The 20,500-nt window shown below is 40.5% G+C and overlaps 1 protein-coding gene across 4 annotated transcripts in view; it reads left to right on the top strand.

The window, feature by feature from the left end:
- Window positions 1-19,765, top strand: part of DIP2B (disco interacting protein 2 homolog B) — a 72,976-nt gene extending 53,211 nt beyond the window's left edge. For all 4 annotated transcript variants that reach the window (XM_068921535.1, XM_068921538.1, XM_068921536.1 and 1 more), the window contains 23 exons: window positions 83-202; window positions 984-1,098; window positions 1,751-1,890; window positions 2,387-2,523; window positions 2,845-2,925; window positions 3,400-3,527; window positions 4,296-4,410; window positions 5,395-5,596; window positions 6,176-6,285; window positions 6,426-6,506; window positions 7,052-7,175; window positions 8,149-8,270; window positions 8,915-9,026; window positions 9,713-9,822; window positions 10,491-10,621; window positions 11,187-11,355; window positions 12,442-12,612; window positions 13,155-13,216; window positions 13,353-13,410; window positions 14,053-14,127; window positions 14,727-14,904; window positions 15,088-15,211; window positions 15,727-19,765. In XM_068921535.1, the coding sequence (XP_068777636.1) occupies window positions 83-202; window positions 984-1,098; window positions 1,751-1,890; window positions 2,387-2,523; window positions 2,845-2,925; window positions 3,400-3,527; window positions 4,296-4,410; window positions 5,395-5,596; window positions 6,176-6,285; window positions 6,426-6,506; window positions 7,052-7,175; window positions 8,149-8,270; window positions 8,915-9,026; window positions 9,713-9,822; window positions 10,491-10,621; window positions 11,187-11,355; window positions 12,442-12,612; window positions 13,155-13,216; window positions 13,353-13,410; window positions 14,053-14,127; window positions 14,727-14,904; window positions 15,088-15,211; window positions 15,727-15,979 (2,918 nt within the window). In that variant the 3' untranslated portion in view covers window positions 15,980-19,765. The remainder of the gene's footprint in view (window positions 1-82; window positions 203-983; window positions 1,099-1,750; window positions 1,891-2,386; window positions 2,524-2,844; window positions 2,926-3,399; window positions 3,528-4,295; window positions 4,411-5,394; window positions 5,597-6,175; window positions 6,286-6,425; window positions 6,507-7,051; window positions 7,176-8,148; window positions 8,271-8,914; window positions 9,027-9,712; window positions 9,823-10,490; window positions 10,622-11,186; window positions 11,356-12,441; window positions 12,613-13,154; window positions 13,217-13,352; window positions 13,411-14,052; window positions 14,128-14,726; window positions 14,905-15,087; window positions 15,212-15,726) is intronic.
- The last annotated feature ends 735 nt before the right edge of the window (window positions 19,766-20,500 follow it).

Here is a 20,500-nt window from a genome sequence, read left to right as displayed (position 1 = left end):
TTGGATAGTGCCTTCATATGAAAATGATTCACGGAAAGCTTTTCTTTGTACTGATACCTGTTTTTATTGCCTTCGTTTGCAGCAAAAGTTGCTTTAGTGAAGTGTCGAGACTTGCACTGGGCCATGATGGCCCATCGAGACCAAAGAGATGTCAGTTTGAGTTCTCTACGGATGCTGATTGTAACTGATGGTGCAAATCCCTGTGAGTAGGCACATTCTGTTGTTTTAAGGAGAGAGGTTTCTCAGCTGGTTGTCCCTATAGGCTCAAGTTCTGCTCCTTTTGTAGCCACTTCCAAGATGACTAAGTTAGGACAGCTGTCTAGTAACACAGAGCTGTGGATTGTGGCGCTTCAGCACAAGGGCAAGGGGTTTCCTGTGCTTTATTCCTTTGGGTACGAGTTGGGGAGCTTTTGTGCATAAAATAGAATTCTGGTAGACTAGAGGGAGACTGATTTTTAAATTGCTCACAGACTTTTAAGAACAATGTTGAAGGGGAGGAGAAAAAAACCCCAAAAGGTCTGCAATGAATGCTGCTACTGAAGAGGCTTAAAGAATGTCTGTCTAAATGGCACCAACAGAAGGGAGATTTGGAATACTGTTAGCTCCATTTTGGTTGTGCACACTGCATGGAAACAGACCCTACATGTGTGCACTAATCTGTTGGAGGTTGGGGCAGTCTTTTATTCCTGTCGTCGTCGTTCCACGAGCACCTCCTAAATGTAACAACTCTGGCGCAAACTAGGGAAGAAGAGCAGACTTGTTCAAGACAACATGATTTTTTTTCCCAAGTTGCGTTCACTTTCAGTAGGCGCTTGAGCTTCTTCGTGGCTGATATCTTTGAGGATGTTGTCTGGAGTTTTTAGAAGTGATACAGTATTTAGGCATGGAGCGAATTGCAAATATACTGTGCTTATTTCTAGGTTATTTTACAGACAGTTTTTAAATCATATAAAATCATACTTACCCATTTTCTTACTTTCCAGGGTCTGTTTCCTCATGTGATGCCTTCCTGAGTTTGTTTCAGAGCCATGGACTTAAACCAGAGGCAATTTGTCCTTGTGCCACATCTCCTGAAGCAATGACTATTGCAATACGGAGGTAATGTGCATATAGCATTGCAGTCTGTTTGCTCGATTAAGTGATCCTGGCTACAGTTTGTTCGCACATCTGCTGGTCATAGTTGACTTAAGCATGTAATAAGCTCCACTGACATCTGCTGTTTGTGCTTAGGTATTCAAGTGGCTATGTTGTTAAACATTTCTCCTAAGTTAGGAGTGCTTGTGTTCCTGTAAGATATATGGTGGCACAACAGTGCCTGTAAGAAAGGTGTAATGTTTTATCCTGCTCTTGATGTTCACAGCTAGTGTGGTATTTCTGAATCTGAGATAAAATGTGTTATTGTTTTGGAGAGTCATTTTCTTAGCCTTTTGGTTCATTGCTGCCTTCTATAGTAAACAGTACTGTAATCCTCTAGCCTAGGAGCTGGTGCTTATCACAGATTAAACTTAAAACCTGGAGGAAGAGTTATGATTCACACAGTGTATTGCACTTGCCTAAGAATAAGGTTTCTTAGTCATTGATCAGTGTGGCTCTTCTGGAAAGTAATCTCTACTACCATCTCATGACTTTAAATTCTTTTTGAAAAGAGGAGACACTGCAGTATGCATTTCTCTGTTGCTGTGATGTCTTCATCAGGGTCTAAGAATACCCTGTATGTCTGCTTCAGTGTATTGATTTTTGTCCTTCAAAGGCCTGGGGTCCCTGGAGCACCTTTGCCTGGAAGAGCCATCCTGTCCATGAACGGGCTGAGTTTTGGTGTGATTCGCGTCAACACTGAAGATAAAAACTCTGCTCTCACTGTCCAGGATGTTGGCCATGTGATGCCAGGAGGTAAGAACGCGCAGGAGTGCCCTGTAGCACCTTTTTGTGAATGGTCTGTAACGTTTCAGAGCAGATAGTGAAGGATTTTGAGCTGAGACCTTCAAAGTAGTTCTACAGGCCGTGTAAATAAATAGCTCCGAAAGTCTTGCGCTCATGCAGTAATGTGAAGTCCTCACAGGAAGCGTGGCATCCCAGCAGCAGCTCTGTTCTTAAGCCCGAAGTAGTTAGGACGCATTCTCACAGTGCTGCGCGTTGTTCTACAGCAGCGTGACATCTATGAGAATTGTCAGAGGTGTATGCTTAGTCTGTTCGGACAATGCATTGATTGTGAAACCCATAATGTAAGGAAAAAGAGCTAGACTAGATACTCTCCCGTATTCAGCCCCATTATTGGGGGAGGTTAAGCAGTTCCCATGGCATGTCCTGTTTGTCATGGTTAAAAAGTGTCAGCTCTTCTACAAGCCAAATCTTGGGAATATTCTTAACAGTATGTAATTTGTCCTAGGAATGATGTGTATAGTGAAACCTGATGGACCCCCTCAGCTCTGTAAAACGGATGAGATTGGTGAAATCTGCGTTAGCTCCAGAGCAGGAGGAATGATGTATTATGGGCTGGCAGGGGTGACAAAGAACACGTTTGAGGTATGTATGGTAGAGTGCATCTTTTTCTCTGTTTCCTATGTAGAACTGATGATCATGTATAATATCTTGATTTCCTTTAAACTTAAAGTGTTAATGTTGGTTTTTAAAGAGAGAAATGAAAGACTTGTTAGATATTTTCAGCTTTTGCCTTTTGTAAAGATCTCCCATAGTGCTAAAATGATGAATAAATGAAGGATTCTCCCCCGCCCCTTCCTCAGCATTTGCATGTAGTGCAATTTCCGGTGCAGAATTGGGTGGGGGCTATCTTTCTATCCTTGGGCAAATCCACTCTACCTCCAGCAGTCCTCCTTTCTGTTGCAGGTTATCCCTGTGAACTCAGCTGGCTCTCCAGTAGGTGATGTGCCATTCGTCCGTTCAGGCTTGCTGGGGTTTGTTGGACCTGTACGTAGCATGGTTTTTGAGCTTGCATTGTTGTTTTCCTCTGTTAAAACTAATAGTCTTAAATATTTAAGAGAAAAGCATCTAGATGCAGAAGCACATGTACTGACAGTAGAGAGAGAACGGGTTGGCGTGAGTTGGTAGGAACTCTTACTTCTCCAGTACGTTACCATTACAGTGCCCTACTTTGCTGCTTGTTGCGTTTTTAGATTGCTAGTTCTTTTAAAACCAAATGTAAAAAGTTTTTGTATGGCAGTTTTGCTAAACGTGCTGAAGTATCTTGGCTCAGTGAGTTGCTAGCGTGATTCACCTGAGTTAGTCACGTATGGTGTAATTCAAAGTGAAAGAGAATATATTTTATACAAATTCCATTGATCTAGCAATTGAAATTATAGACAAGTAATAGTTAAAAATATGCCATCAAAGACACTTGAATATCTGCTTTGTATAACTTCATCACATCTTTTTATCTTTCAGGGTAGTTTGGTGTTTGTGGTTGGAAAAATGGATGGATTGCTGACAGTTAGTGGACGTAGACACAATGCTGACGACATTGTAGCGACTGGATTGGCAGTAGAGTCAATAAAAACAGTTTACAGAGGAAGGTTAGCAAAGTAAACCTAGCCCCTTCCCATAAATTTCTGCATGTGGTATAATGAAACGTGATCTGCAGTGTGAGCTCTGTTTTCTCATCAAACTGGCTTGTTTGGGTAGCTCGGTTTAAAGCAAGTATGCTTTTGGTTTAGGCAGGAATTGGCTTGAACCTTTCTAACACAGGTCAGTCTTCCTCAATATCCTGTCTGACTTTTCATCAAGTCTGTGTACTTTAGGGGAAAGAATCGGGTTACAAGATAAGCCAGCCACATGGAAAACTTACTTCTGTCTCTATAGAACTTACTTCTAAGTCTCTGTAGTAGCTAGCCATTGGCTGATGCTCTGCAGTAAGGAAGAGTTCTTTTAATTTCCAAAGTTACTTAATTTTATTTGGCAGTTGTAGATATAATTTTCTAGATCCCCAGAACAGTGTAGGAGCTCACGTCTCTAAGAGTAACAGTAGGTTTTAAGCCCCCTACATCATGTAGATGCTTTTAAAGTTTTTATTTCCTTGATGACTTACCACAGGTTGGAGCAGGATGTGATAGCAGGATGAGAGGACGGGGGCTATGCTGTGTAGAAACTTCATCACAAGATGGAATTAATCCCTTATGTAGTTCACAGAGCCTTTCCCTTTTGACTGTTTTAATTGCTTGATGATTTTCCTCTCTTTGCCCCATGCCTTGTAGGAGCTTTGCCTTTGGTCTGTTTCCTTTGCTCCTTATTCCCAAGGAGTAAAATTGGAATTCCTGCCAATATGGCTCTCCCCTTTTCCTTAGAATTGCTGTGTTCTCAGTATCTGTGTTCTATGATGAGAGGATTGTGGTGGTTGCAGAGCAGAGGCCAGATGCATCTGAAGAGGACAGTTTTCAGTGGATGAGTCGAGTGCTGCAGGTAAGCCAAGCTACACAGGTGGCCGAGGTGAGATAGTGCATATTTTTCAGTGTGTGGGCAGATCAGAGGCCATTAGCATGCCCCAGATGGAAAGAGCATAGGCTCATGATCCCTTTGGCAGCAAGATATTTTTACAAGGTCACAAGCTGGTACATCTACTGTGCACAAGCTGTTCTTTTATGTGTCCTGACGGTCCTGGGAAAATGGCTGCAATGCTGAATAGCATAGGCGCTGATGAAGTGGTCAGCGTTATGCTAGCAAGGTGACTGTGTAGGGAGAAACACAATTGCCTCTCAGCACTACGAAGCGGACCCAGTGCTCAAGCTTAGGAATTCTGCTTTTACTCTTGAATTGTGCTGGTGGTCAAAGTAATGCTTAAAAGCTTCCCTTATCTTCGGGGATGCAATTGCAGCAGGGAGACAGTGAACAGAGAACAGTTAAAACAGCTGAAGTGTGGTCCTAAGAAACCAGAATGAGTGGTGAATGCTTACTTTGAGAGCTGTATGCAGGTATGCAACTCTTGGGAATAATGTTTCAGGTTGTGGAGTAGGCACGCTGGGGAGAGAAGTCAGGGAAGTACTTGGTGATCTGAATAATGTATTAGATGCCTTGAATGCTGAGGAGGACAAAAAAGGAACAGAGGGTGCTGGTTCAAAGGAGACAGATGGATAAAATCGTAAGATCAAAATCAGATGATTCATCAGGCAACCATCTATATTTTGAGATTTTAGTCATGAACAATTTAAAAATGGATTTCTTGTCTATGGAAGGGATTACAAGGGAAGGGATGCTAACAAGCACTTAACCCTTACCATAGGGCTTGCTAATGCTACACAGGTGAAATGGAATGATAGTGTCTGTCTTGCTCCTCTGGCACCTTACAGATGTGTAGGGATTTGTCTTGGAATAGGTCAGCGCAGCCAGTGACACTCAACTATCTCCAGTAGTACTGAGCAGTCAAGTGATTGTCTTTCCTTTCTCTAGGCAATCGACAGCATTCACCAAGTGGGCGTATATTGCCTTGCTCTTGTGCCAGCCAATACATTGCCAAAAACTCCATTGGGAGGGATCCATATCTCTCAAACTAAGCAGCACTTTCTGGAGGGCTCTCTGCATCCATGCAACATCCTCATGTGCCCACACACGTGTGTGACGAACTTGCCAAAACCCAGGCAGAAGCAACCAGGTAACTTGAGCTGCTTTTGTTTGGATTTAGTAAACTGAAGTTCAGTACCTCAGGCATACAAAGCTGTGCAATGCCTCTGACAGAAAGACACAAACTCTGCTGAGTGTTCTGCTTGCTGAGGACCCCACAGCTAGTCTTGTGGCCTGTGGCTGGGGCTTGCTTCAGGCCTCTTTGCATATGTCAGTCAGGGATTTTGATTCTCTCTACTGCTGACCAGGAAACTTCTGAATAAAAATGAGGAGCCTAGCAATACCTTATGTATCATATCAGTGAGGTCATTACCTCTGTTCTTGTCGTCCATGCCAGTGTGATCCTGTAGAGAATCTTTGTACCCTTGCTCTCCTGCAGTTTGCAGTTCTAGGCCAGCCCCTTGCCACTTGCATTAAAAGTTCCAGCTCCAGCAGCACAGCGCAGACCCAGAGCTTCCTCTGCAAAGCAGCTCCCATTATTCTTCTTTGTTAGCTCTGGTTCTCAGGTAGAAGAAACTGAATCTGCCCCGTAATGAAGTGACTTTCTGTTGGTCATATACGAGCCGCCGTGCGGCCTGAAGTCCTGGCAGCTTTTGCTCTTTATCAACAGGTGTTGGCCCTGCCTCTGTGATGGTAGGGAACCTGGTCGCTGGGAAGCGTATTGCTCAAGCTTCTGGAAGAGATCTTGGTCAAATAGAAGACAATGACTTAGTTAAAAAGGTAAATCAATATTTGCTATAGCTAAGGAATGGGAAAAGAATTTACCCTACAGCTGAATGTGAGGCAGCAATGTGAAACAGACTTAAGTATTGCCTCTGAAGTAGAAGTACTAGTATTTATTTACTGCCTCTTTATTTCAGCACCAATTCCTGACGGAGGTGCTACAGTGGAGAGCTCAAGCAACTCCTGACCACCCACTCTTCCTGTTATTAAATGCCAAGGTACAGTCGGTGTTGAGTTTTTGTAAAGGTCCACAGCATATCATTCAGCACAAATTTGAGACTGTTTAAAATCTTTTGCCCGCTCCAGTGTCCTCTATTCAGTCGCTGTATCAGATTTTGCCCAAGGGTTTGGTATTTAAACCTTGGATCTTTGAACCTGCGTGTCATTTTCATCCGAATAGCTAGAATGGTTCCATGCCTCACTTTAAAACTGTGCAAGTTTGTAGGTCCCATTAGTTCCTGCAGCGTTTAGTGATGTGTCCATGTTGAGTATATTGTGGCAAGGTTCTGGTGCAAGAAGAGCTGAACTGACTCCCTAGTAGGTAGAATTTTATAGAGCGGATCTAACTGTTTCTATCTCCGATGTGTGTAGTGGATAAAGAGCTCATTGAATGCTAGCAGCCTATGGGTATAGACAGCTAGTAGGTTTAGACTAACACTAGTTAGTAAGTTTTTTGTTGTTGGATTTTTTTTTAGCAGCAGCCATTTCACTGCCACATGTGATATGCCAGGTCTTGTTTAGAACTCTTCTGTTTCCTTTCAAGGGAACCACTGTGTGTACAGCCACCTGCCTTCAGCTGCACAAAAAAGCTGAGCGAATTGCATCAATTCTGTACGACAAAGGACATCTCAATGCAGGAGACAATGTGGTGCTTCTTTATCCTCCTGGTAAGCAAGTTTCACTGAAGTGGTGACCTTAGGGACTACATAACTCACTGATCAAGTTTTGACTGCAAGGAGGGCAGTCCTGATGTCTTACAGTCACAGTATCAGGACTTGCACTTTGACTGTAGAGTTTTTGGGAGAGCTGATTTGTTCCTTCTCGCTCCTGGGTAGATGCTCCGAGCTCTAGAGGTGTTGCTGTGTCCTTATGTTTAGAATAAAACCTTTAAAGACTTTTGTGATTATCAAAGATCCTCTGGTATGGTATGTTCACTGCAAGGTTATTAGAAACTTGTGACCACACTGGTTCTACTGGAGAAATGCATTAGTCACTCCACCAGAGACTCCCTGGCTCCTGGTCGCTATTCAAGTCTTGTTTGGCTGGAGTCACGCTGCCAGTTGGCAGCCCTTCATCCAGGGAAAACGTGTAGTTTGCTGTAGGAAGTGGCAGGGTGGCTTGCGGTAGAGACGGGTGCCATCACCTTCAGCTGTGCAGAAAATGGGCACTTCCTTTGAGACTGTTAGTTGCCTGTTCTGCAGCAGTAGGTTGGGAACAGTGGGAGCTGCAGCCTGCCTGCTGTGGCTTGTAGCACACAGCTTTTATCACTTGGTGTGTGTAGAACACTCACTGCTAGTGAGATGTGCTCTCTGGTGTGTGTTTCTCCTTCCACTGCCAGACAATCATGTTTTGTCCTGACTGACTATTGAGTCATCTGACACTTGGGACATTCTTTCCCTGCGAGATGGAGACCGTTCTCTGTGTGGTCAGTCTGCTTTCTTAGGCTTTCTTAGCTGCCTTGTTGTGCTGCCCTCAGTGTCTGGACTGCTTATGTTGCACATCTGTGCTGTGGGAGTGCCTAATCTGTGTCCCTTCTTCTAATGAAAGTTGTAACCGATGCTTGGAGTGAAAGTACTGAGGGTGTCACCAGGGTGTCCATCCCACTAGTGTTTTACACTACAGCCTATCGTGTCCTTGCAGGCATTGAGCTAATCACCGCGTTCTATGGCTGTTTGTATGCTGGCTGCATCCCTGTGACCGTGAGACCACCTCATGCTCAGAGCCTCACTGCTACTCTGCCCACTGTGCGAATGATCGTGGAAGTGAGTAATGGGGCCGTAGCTGAGAGCATGGCTGGAGCACTATCACTTCAGCCTCTCAGACTTGAGCAATTAACACAGTAGTTCAAATTCCCATGCTGTTTACATGACAGTGGTGACTGAAGCATATCTTATAACTGAAGGACAGCATTTTCATTCATAGAAATGCTAGGGAGAACTGCTTTTCCTTCTTATGTGACAAGCTGAATTGTTATGAATCAGGTGGTTTCTAGGGTAAATTAACATTGTGACATTACCACCTAAAACCTCACATTGCTACTCCTTTAAAGGAGTAGTTACTGGGCAAGTGCAAATCCTGCTGTTAGTTACTCTCCAAGTCCAGGAACCACTAAAAGCTGCCTCCCCATTGTGACCACAGGGGAGAAAGCTGCATATAGACTATGTAACGTTCATATCTACTCTGAAGATCCTGCCGTGGTTATTTAGTCTGCATTTGGGGTTTTAGTGAAGGAAAAGCAGAGAGCTAGAGTGCTGCAAAAGCCAAAGAAATTAATACAAGTCTGCTGAGGAAAGTTGGCTACAGGTGGTAAAATTTACTCTCTGGATATCACATCTTGCAATTACAGCGCTCATGGGACATGCTTTGCTTTTCTTTTTTTCTTTTTTCCTTTTTTTTTTCTTTTTAGGTCAGCAAAGCTGCCTGTATTCTCACAACCCAGACCTTAATGAAACTACTGAAATCCAGAGAGGCAGCTGCTGCTGTAGATGTGAAAACTTGGCCAACCATCATTGACACAGGTACAGTCCATGGACTAAAAGACTTTTTGAAGTCCTGTGTTGGGATTACCCTTGACTTCCAAAGGGAGAGAACAGTGTCCCCCATTTCAGATACTCACTGGATGGCTCTTAAGAAAGGCATGTTTAGAAAAAAACATCCAAGATATAAGCCAGGCCTGACCTTGTTTGTTCTCATCTCTTCTGTGTTTGTTGAGTCTTCCATGGAATGTAATTCTACTGAAAAGCCATGTTCCAGGCAACTATAATCTCCTTATGATAAGTTTTCATGTAACGGTTAACATGCCTGGACTCCCAGTGTGGCAACAGGGAGGGACTGAATAACTCTGTTTGTATAAAAAAAAGGTTATGTTTTTGTGTTGATTGTGCCTCAGAATACCTGGTTGTGCCCATCCTGTGTCCCTGGAGACTGAAAAAATGAAAGTAAAATAACGTATTTCTAAAAAGTTCAGTTTACACACACAAGAAGTAGTAGTCTTTTCTCTGTTTTTTCTGAGAATAAATTATTTTCTGCGTGAGAACTTTGGCAAAGGCCTCCTCATGTGCTAGTCTCTCTTCTGGAAAGAGAATTGCTAGAAATTGCTAGAATTGCTTTATGGTCCATCTCAGCCTTTTTGAAAGTTTTGTTCTCCTTTCAAGTACCAGTTCAATAGCCATTAACTAACCATGCTTACTCTTTTCGTGCACAGATGACTTGCCCAGGAAGCGACTGTCTCAAATCTATAAACCACCTACGCCTGAAATGTTAGCATATCTAGATTTCAGTGTTTCCACAACAGGCATGCTTACAGGAGTAAAGGTACAGTAAAATGGTATTTAGAAAATGGGGGTTTTGGTGTCTTGTCTCTGGCTTATATTTTGACCTACCTCTTGCTTCTACCGCCATCAAAGCCGACTTGTAGTTTGAATAAAGAACATGGTTTTCTTCCAATAAAGCTATGGATTAGCTACAGAAAACACAGTCTGACTTTGGGTTGAAGAACTAGTTCTGCCATGTAGGAAGACAGGGCTCTACAGTGGCATTAGGACTTTTTCTGCTGCATCCCACCGGAGAGTTGTCTATTAGGGGAACAGTAAGTGACGTGAGCGTCATAACAGTGAGCTTTTCCTTTTCCCTCCACAGAAGGCTGGATAGGAATGCCAGTTGACACAGGAAAAGAAATAAAACTGAAAAATGAAAGCCTCAGTCTGCCCTTAATGGTTGGCTGTGTTTGGAGTCTGAGATGCCTAACAAGTGGATCTAAAGTTTTTTAGCAATAGCTATTGATAAGACTGTTTCTCCTTTACAGTGGCTCAGGGGTTCTGCACTGCTCTGTATCTGCTCTGAGGATAAGAGAAGAAAAAACTTAGTTTATGGAGCAGTGCTATCAAGGCAAACCCGTATTTATTCTTATCTACCTGTCCTGGTGAATTCCTATTTTGATGTCTTTGAATTTCAACACTGTTTCTCTGTCTCTTCTGTTTTAGATGTCCCATGCTGCAGTGAGTGGTCTTTGCAGAGCAATTAAGCTTCAGTGTGAGCTGTACTCCTCTCGGCAGATTGCAATTTGTCTCGACCCCTATTGTGGACTTGGTTTTGTGCTCTGGTGCCTTTGCAGGTATGGCTTTCTAGGGAAAAAGGTAAAGATTAGTTTTTGGCTGGTTTTAAATAGGAAATAGCAATCCGTGTCCTTATCTGCTGTAATTACAGACAGATATGTTGACGCTACCAAAACGACTAATTTACCATTAAGTGGAGGATTTATGTTTGAACTGACGAGAATACGTTCCCTTTTCCTGTAGATTAGCAAGATATTATCCTGTCTTGATCAAGCGTATTTGTGCTGCCAAATATTACTGACCCAAGAATGTTTCTCTTGCCTTCCTTGCTTTTATGTTGCAGTAAGGGAATTTTCTTTCTGTAAACTGCACGGTTGAGCCAGTTTTCTTCCTTCACTCTGACTGCATGCGTGTAGAGATTATTATTCTGATACACTAAATTGTGTTTGTAGTACGATGATGTTACAAAATATGGGTATTGAAGCTATTGCCAGTTTGCTTCAGGCAGAGTCCCACAGCCTGCTTTTGATCTAGCTGGAACCTAACATGAAAATACAGTAAATGTTAATTTAAAGATAACTATATGCAACACAAAAATGTTCTGTTCTTGGATGTTTTCCACAGTGTGTATTCTGGTCACCAGTCGATCTTAATTCCTCCTATGGAGCTGGAATCCAATCTTTTCCTCTGGTTATCTACTGTGAGCCAGTATAAAATAAGGGACACTTTCTGTTCCTATTCAGTTATGGAACTGTGCACAAAGGGACTTGGAAACCAGGTTGAAATGTTAAAGGTAAGAAAAGCTTCCTGAATCTTATGTTACATAAATGAATGAAACTGTTCTACTGAAGCAAAGTGATATGATTCTTAAATAGAAAAGTTTTGATGGTGCACAAGTCCCTGACCCACAGTTTGCTAAAAAAGCAAAAGCAACAAAAAATGGTGCAGCTACAGGAAATTAAAGGGATTAAAACAAAGTATATTGCAGTGTAGGCAGCGCTTCCTCAGTGGTGGTGCCAGTTAGTGTCAGAGATTGCTGGGCAAACGCTAAAGAGATGATGCCAGCAGCAGAATGCTATGCAGAAAATTGCTTATATAACAGTCTGCAGTGAAGGCTCAGACCAGCCCGTGATATAAAGCACACGTTAGGCAATCGGCTAAATAAAGACGTCTCCTCCTAGGAGAAGAGAGGAGAGAGAAATTAGCTACATAAAGGCCTGAGGTGGCTTTTTGCATGGATTTTATTGAAATAAGTTGTGTATTTCATCTACAAAGTTAAGGATCGGTCTTGTTCTATTGGTGAGCATAGAGTTCTGTGTCAGCTTTGACACAGAAGTGTCTGCTTTGTGGTGTGCCTCCAGTCTAATGGAGTAATGATGAGATATGAACAGCTGGCTAGCGCTGTTCAGTGCCTTCCTGATCGTGTCTAGAAGTAAGAGGAGATAATAATGGTTTCTCGTCCCAGGTTTGTTGAAGATTCAGTGTGATCCTTGCAAATGGCTCTGTTCTCACTTGATTTGGTTTCCATGTATATAAATAGGTAATAAGAGATGTAATCTTAGCTGAAAAGTGCTGCAGAAGCACATGGTGCTGCATCCTTTGGCACAGAGGAAAAAGCAGTATTGACGATTCCATTGATCTAACTATATTTCTAGGCTCTGGTCAGGCACGTTTTATAGTTACAAAGAGCAGCTCAAAAGAAGAAATGCAACATGAACACAAAGACAGGGTGTCTCGCATTTTTAGAGTAATTTCTTTCAGATTCAAAGGATGGCAAGCAAATGTCATTTGAAAGGGGGTAGATCTCAGTACAGTGTGAAAGAGGTAATCAACAGATTCAGTCCTTTGTGCTCATTTGTGTCTGCACGCTCTTCTCCAGGCGCGTGGAATTAATCTGTCCTGTGTCCGGACTTGTGTGGTAGTTGCAGAGGAACGGCCACGAGTTTCTCTGACTCATTCCTTCTCAAAACTCTTCAAAGACATTGGCTTGTCATCTCGTGCTGTAAGCACCACCTTCGGATCAAGAGTCAATGTTGCTATCTGTTTACAGGTAATGTGAGTGCTTACTGGTGCATGTGTTGTCAGGGGCATTAGGTTTCCAGGTTCCATTGTGTTTTGAATCGTCAAACTTCCTAATCTGCGCGTGCTTCTGTGTTATTAACTTAGCCACATGTCTGCTCTGTGGAGAACAGCTGGCGCAAGATGTAAGTAGCTTCTCTTGTTGTCAGCTGCCAGATTACATCACAGACGCTCAAAACAACTGAAACATGACATTAAGGAACTGTTTATTTCCCTATAAACAATGATTCTGGTTGCCCCAGGGCTGGATAGCTGTGACTGCTTGGGCTGTAATATATATAAACAGCCCCCTCTCAGGATGCATCTCACACTGGTGTTGCACTGAGTATAGAGAGTAATAGCCTGTGTCTGCTGAAGTGTTTCCCTCGGTGCAACTGCAAAGGTGGGGAAATGTGAATATGAATTCTGCTGCCAGCATGAAGCCCCTGGAAATGTTTGAGCTCAGGCAGAGGTTACCCTGACTCGTGTAAATCAATAAAATACATAAAGTATTTTTTAATGTTAACTCCTTAGGGAACATCTGGGCCTGATCCCACCACGGTGTATGTAGATCTGAAATCCTTGAGACATGACAGGTACCGTAAATTTGTTTAAACTTTGTTAATGACTGATTTGCATAAAACATTGTAATGCTATTGAGCTATCATCCCTCCTCAGTAGATTTCAGCTCATTGCTTTTCCTGACAATTTTTTTTTTTTTTTAACCTTCAGAGTACGCTTAGTGGAAAGGGGAGCGCCACAAAGCCTGCTACTTTCAGAATCCGGGAAGGTAATTTCATGCTCTTCCCTAGCAGCATGGCACACTGAGCATCTGACCATGCATCTTGTCTTATGTCCTTCATAATGTAGATTTGTAGTTAGGAAAGGCAGCTGTGTTAAATCAGTGCTGTGGCATGGCATGGGAGAAGGTGATTGTTGGTTACACTGCTCTGGAAATTTAGTTTGATTTATGATAAAGTATCTGTGGGTTTTTTTTTTTGAGCATGCTTTACTAAAACAATTTGGAGGATTGATCCTGTCTTTATATTAAATGAACCATATCAAAATAATCAAATTAGCGTCTACTGTATCTTGGAAATATGTAAGCGTTTGGAGTTTACTGCAGCCCTCACTCCCATCTTTAAATAGACTAACAAAAAGGTGGCTCCCTGTAGTTCTGGCAGATTTTAATGTGGAATTCTTCAATATCATGATGTACCAATATTTATGAGCCTAGAATGCCTTGCTTATGCGGATCTTGAGTCATTAAATAGTTTCTTACTGTTACAGTACTTCAGTGTACATGCTCTGGTTTGTTTTAAACATGAAAATTGTGCCATAAAAATCTAGAGGTAAATGAACAACTTTGGAATTTTAGTTACTTGTGAAGATAACTCATAAATTAATTAATATTCCTTCTTGTCCTCTTTAGATTTTACCTGGAGTCAAAGTAGTCATTGTTAATCCTGAGACAAAGGGGCCTCTTGGTGATTCTCATCTTGGGGAGGCAAGTACAGCTTTTGCTATTTGGGTAGCTTTTCTTTTTGTCTGCTTCTTGAGCTATATTCTCTCTTTTTGGTTACATAAGTTGCTGGGTGACAGTTTGTGAGTGGTAATGGCTTGTATACCGTTATAGGTTGAATTATTGCTGGAATGTTCAGAATTTGGGGATGTTATTTTAGTGCCAAGTTTAAAGGAAGAGAAAGCCTGCTAAAAAGGAAGGCTTGTTCCATTCTAAGTCTTGCATAACTGGCTTCCAAAGAATCTAATTTGTATTTTGCTCTCCTTATTGTGATTACACACCAGTATATTTGCTCTGTGTTGATAGACTATTATAAATTGTTGGAAATCGCATGTAATAAAAATGCATAGTTCGTTTGCTCAGTTCATCCTCAGCCTACAGCTATTAAAAACACATCTTGCAGATTTAAGATTCTGCGGGATGTTTGGAGGTTTGAGCTAAATGCAAATTTGGGGGCAGAGGGGCAGGAAAATCTTAAACTGTAACAGGAGGTTGTCTTTTTATTCTCTGCTTCCTTTTAATACTCACAAGACGCTCCATTTTCATAGTGCATGGATCTGACTATTTTTTCACTTCCTGTACAGATTTGGGTAAATAGTCCACACACAGCCAGTGGCTACTATACTATCTATGATAATGAAACCCTTCAAGCTGATCATTTCAACACTCGTCTAAGCTTTGGTGATGCTGCTCAAACACTTTGGGCTCGGACTGGATACCTTGGTTTTGTTCGTCGAACAGAGCTTACAGCTGCCAGTGGAGGTATGGCAGGTCTTTATCTTTTAAGTGAAGAGGAAGAGCTTTTTCGCATACTGTCCAATGAACAAATCCCAATCTGTGTGTCTGGATACAAGAGAGACTTTGTTTTCCCTACCATATGTTTATTTTTTGCCATTTTCTGTTTTATAGCATGCATACATTTTATTTTCCATTTCTCCTTTCCAGAGCGTCATGATGCACTGTATGTTGTTGGGGCACTGGATGAAACTTTGGAACTGCGAGGGCTGCGTTACCATCCGATTGACATAGAGACTTCTGTGTCTCGAACGCACAGAAGCATTGCTGAATGGTAAAACAGCAGAGAAAAATGAATTCATCCCAGCCTAACTGGAATGTAGGAATGTTTATGCAAAGATGCAGGATTTAATAGAAAAAGATGAGGCAAGGCAGAATTTTCTTTTTTTTTTTTTGTGGTCATCAGCAAGACGTGAGACTGTGCAGTGCATCTCTTTCTACCCATTTGTAGATGGGGATGACATTGGGCTGACTGACTCTTACTTACGCATGTTTTATCAAGAACATTAACGCAAAATAGAAGTTACAATTTCCTGCTTTGTTGTGTAAAGAACCACTTGAGTGAGTGAAAGCAGCACTTAGTTTGTATGCCAAACTAAGTAGTGCTGAGATATGTTTGAATTGATCTTTGACATGTTGGGACTGGGACTTTCTTAGAGTTGGGTTGCTTGGAAATGCAGCCCAAAAGCAGGTGGTAAACTCCATCTAAGGCTTAAGAAAAGATAAACTTTGGATCTTTATCTGTGAAAATAACTCTTTTTGTTTTTTTTTTTTCTTTTAAACTTTTAGTGCTGTATTCACCTGGACCAACTTGCTTGTGGTTGTTGTGGAGTTGTGTGGCTGTGAACAAGAAGCTCTGGATTTAGTTCCTCTAGTTACAAACGTGGTGCTGGAAGAACATTATCTAATTGTGGGAGTGGTGGTAGTAGTGGATCCAGGAGTCATTCCTATCAATTCCAGAGGAGAGAAACAACGAATGCATCTCCGTGACAGTTTTCTAGCTGATCAGTTAGACCCCATATATGTAGCCTATAACATGTAACATGTATGGGGGGGGGAAAGATGTTTAGAAACTTTGCGGGACCACCAAGTGACAAAGGGTGTCTATAGAATGAAGCTGGTGAAAATTACTAATACTTGATATAAAGTTTGAGATTGCTGCCATATTCCCTTCATCTCATCCTGTGGTATTAAGATCACATTAATTACCAAGGGACAAAAGGAAATGTGGTAGACAATGGAAAACATTTGTAACAGTTTACTGAAATATTAGCTTTATAGAAAATGCAAAGTTGACAAATGTGTGAGCTACAAAATTCCTAAGGCCTTTACAGTAGTGTTACTTTTTTCATCTGTTGTACATATTTGTATTTTTATCTAATACTGTTCTAGGATTCTATAAGGGGAGGGCTTATTTAGTTAAGAAAAACTATTAAGAGGAGGGTCATCAGAATTCTGCAGTTCCCTACTATATAATGTACTTTGCATCTGTAATGTAGCTATTTGTTCCATGGGATCACACAGCTTATTTAAAATTGTGCCATGACCAAATCAATAACTTACGGAATCTAAGAGTTACTTATTCATATAGATATTTCTTGAATTTAAAAAGAATTTTGCCTATATTTTAAATATGTAAATATTATTATACATAATTCACTTAGAAAATTGACTTGGATAATGATGACAGCTGAAGGTAGAAATTTTTAAGGACAGTAACTTTTGTGGTCCTTAGCATAATTACATTTGGTTAGACAACTAATGTGAGATACACAAATCTTGCACAAGTTTTCTTAATTCAGTATGTAGTCTTTCGTTGCTGGCCAGAAGTGTGTCATAGCACGTAGAAACCTATTTTTTTAAGGCACATCTTTCTAAAAGAGGCTGAAATGTTTAAATGGTAACGTGAAATCTGGCAGAAATTGCAGTGCAAGTCCAAAATGCTTAACAGAAATTGATGCATCTGGGTGACAGCCTCTGCCTCCACCCTCTATAATGCCTTGTATTTAAAGGGGGGGAGAAAAATCCTGTAGATTGTTACACAGTTAAATTTGCTGTTTGTGTGCAATTCAGTCATTGTTTGATTCTGTGCCCCGTAGGCACAAGAAGAAATAATGTAGATGGGCTTTAATGTTAGCTGGGAGACACCCAGATTTCCTTGAAACATTGCCTAGAAAAAAATATATGTCTTGGTTTTGGGTTGAATGCAATTTTTCCTTACAGTAGGAGGCACAAAAATGAGATAGAGCAGTTCTAGCAAATACATGGCCAAATAACTTCAGGTAAACTAAGATCCCAGCATTCAAAATACTGTGTCAGTTCTCACATTAATAAGTGTAAAAAAAACAAACAAACAAACAAAAAAAACCCTTAGAGTCTAAGTACAAGCTCTTGCTGTTAGGAAGCTGTTGCACACTGGGCTGAGGGAGAGAAAATGTTTCAGCTTTGACTGAGAATTACTTTTCTTTGCTGTAATCCTTAATAATCTTTTAAGAACAATTAAATTCGTAAAGGTGTTGAGAAAATATGATTTTGGAAGCAATGAAAGCTGATACCAGATACTGCAACAGGTTTTTTTGAGTCAAATATGGTATATAGTGTAAATAAACTTGTTATTAAAATGTTCTACATTACCTCATTCAAAGTTTGTAGGCAGTTTTTAAAAGGTTTATAGTATAAACTCTGAAGATCCTGTTGCAGTTATCAGAGCAGCACCCAATATATCTGTAGGCAAATCAGAGTTTTGTACTTGAAAAACTCCTGATGCAATCTGTTAGCTCTTCACTGAGGGCAGGAGTATCAAAATTTTGATAGAAAGTTCTGAATGGTATTTTAAGAAATGTTTTAGGGGTGGGGGGAATAGGTTTAGAAACTGCCAGTTATTATGGCAAGTCTAAAGTTGTTGCAAACACTTCTGTTTACAAGTGCATATTTATGAACAATTTCTTTTTCTGTATCAACCCCTGTAACAAGACAACATTGTAGGTGCTATTTGCATGGTATCCTGCTGCTGCATAGGCGTAAACAGTTGTCCTGTTAGCAGTAGGACAATACTTGATTTTGTATCTGTGCCCTAAAATACCTGGGTATGAAGCTTTTAATATATTAAGCTTTAACAGATTGGCCACAAAATGAGGAAAGTGACAGGTTGTAACTCTGACTAATACAGTTGGTACTGTAACTTAAGGTGTAGAGAGCACAAAAAACGATCTCCCTTTTCAGCCAGCAAAGTGAGAGACTCTCCTTTTTGTTATACACCACTTTCTTTTGAATTTTTTTTCTTGCACAGTAAAACAACTTGCAGTTCAGCTTCACTTCATTGTTGCACATTTCAGAAAAACGTCTTAACTTCTCTCTTATTCAAATTAATGCTTTTAGCTAAATTGTTTCAACAATTTAAAGCATTTGTCCATTTAAATGGATTTTAAGTACAATTCTAGGATTGTCTTTTTTACTTGCCATTTTTCAGAAATAAAATAAATGCATATATTAAATCAAAGATTCCCAATATGTGGCAGATTGACTTTCTAAAATGGCATTTTTGAATGGTATACTCCTCCTTTTTCCTTGTTTTTTTTTGTATGGCTAGAAATCAATAGTTTGTTATGGTTTGTGGTTTTTTTATCTTGCAACCTTAGTTTGTGATCTTAATCAATCTTTTTCTGGTACGTTACATTTCTCTGTTAGAGAATTGTAATTTACAGTCCTCCCTTTATAATGACATAACATTCCACTCTTGGTTGCCAGTAAGTGGCCTATTAGAGGCTGGCCAGTTTTGATTTCATTGAATGCTTTTGTCCATGTCTTGTTTTTTGTCCATGTCCAGGAAGTATGGAGCTGAGAATCTGGAAATCCTGATTTTTAACTCCAGCTCTGCTAATGACTTGCCACAAGGCCTTCAACAGGTCATTTCACTCCTTCAGTTCCCTCATCTGTAGATGAGGATATTATCTAATCCTTACAACATCCCTGTGAGGTAACTAACTGTACAGCACTAAGTGCTAAGTATTATTCATTGCTAGCCTCTTTGAGGCTGGGGACAGTTTGTTCTTCCAAACCGATAAATGATTATTTGGTTGTCTTGGGAGGGCTGTCAAGATATGTGACCAATTCACTTTAAGGCAGTTGCTTGGTGTGACAGGGAAAGCATTCCATGTGTGAACGAATGGCGACATTCAACTTCAGAAATTTGGCAGGACCACTGAAAGTTCTGAGGTTGTATGTTCCTGTTCAGAGTTGAATTCTTTTTTCGTAACTGCTGAATCCAGTGTTGAGTCCAACGAAGCAGACTCTTTCAGACTGATGTTCAGCTCTCCATGCCAGTTTAACTTTGCAATTTATCCAATTGCAGAAGACAAATTATTTCCTACTGTCGTCCATCTGATTCCAAGCTAACAGCTGCAATGAAACTTAACAACTAGGAATTTTTACCACTTTGAACTAAAAGATTTTTGTATGTCTTATCGTTTCTGAATATTCCCTAAGCAAAATTTGTGGGTACAGGTAATTTGAAGTCCTGTTTTGTTAACATTTGCACTGCATTTCTCATTCAAATAAATGTAATTAAGATGTGTCATATTAACTGTCCTGAAAATAAGGTTGTTAAATTTAAGCCCTGAATGCATTTTTCTTTAATTCCTGTCAACCTATTTACCATGGTCAAATTCAGACTACAGCATTATGTAATTATGTATAAAGTTTTTATTTATTTGAAATTAGATTAGATATACGTTTTTAAATTTAACATCTGGCTGGACAGTGTTCCATTAACGCATTGATTGTGTTTCCTTTGTCTTGTGTTAATAAATATTGATGCCTGATTGCTTGCTTTAGTTCTTTGTCTGCTGTTTCCCTGGAGGATTCTCTTTTTAACAAAGCAAACATTGGTTCGCGTTTACTCTAGCGAAAGGTAGAACTTGTATTTTTGCAGATATGTTATATCACTTGTGTATAAAAATGTGCGAGACCTGAATCAGTGAAGAGCCTCCACTTCCATGGCTGGATATAAAATTGTCTTGTACCTACAGCAGTAGGCCATTAAGCTTTCAAAATCAGAGTTATAATTGAGTTCGTTCATTGAGGATGAACTAGATGCAGTTTGGAGCACGACCTACCTCCATCTAAGATTTTACTGTAGTATTAAATATTCCTAATTTCTGGTTACGATTCAGGACTGGTATGTTTCATTTTGAACTGGAATTCCATGGAAGATTTTATTTCAAAATCCCATCTGTGCAAAACCTGACAAGGTTTGAGTTCTTTGTCTTCTGGAGCGCTTAAACTTTCTAGTTAGGCAGTCTAGCGAGGTGATGAGATAGAAACTTGTGTAGCGTTTGAGATTTAACACTGGATAATCTCTGCTGTAAAAAGCTAACCATGGAGGTTTTTATGAAAATTTTAAGTATTCATACATGTTAAGATATATTTAGTACCAGTGAGGATGTAATTAGACAATAGCTGGGCTTAGGTTATAATACTATGTGTACCTGTTAATGGTTATGTTTCTCAGTAAATATACCTAAACACATTATTTTCCACAAACCGTAAGTGGCAATTTTACTAT

Source organism: Struthio camelus, chromosome 28 (genome assembly GCF_040807025.1).
Source record: "Struthio camelus isolate bStrCam1 chromosome 28, bStrCam1.hap1, whole genome shotgun sequence".
NCBI classification, from domain to species: Eukaryota; Metazoa; Chordata; class Aves; order Struthioniformes; family Struthionidae; genus Struthio; species Struthio camelus.
Note: the sequence above shows the minus strand (reverse complement) of the source record. Positions and strands in the feature narration are given on the sequence as shown.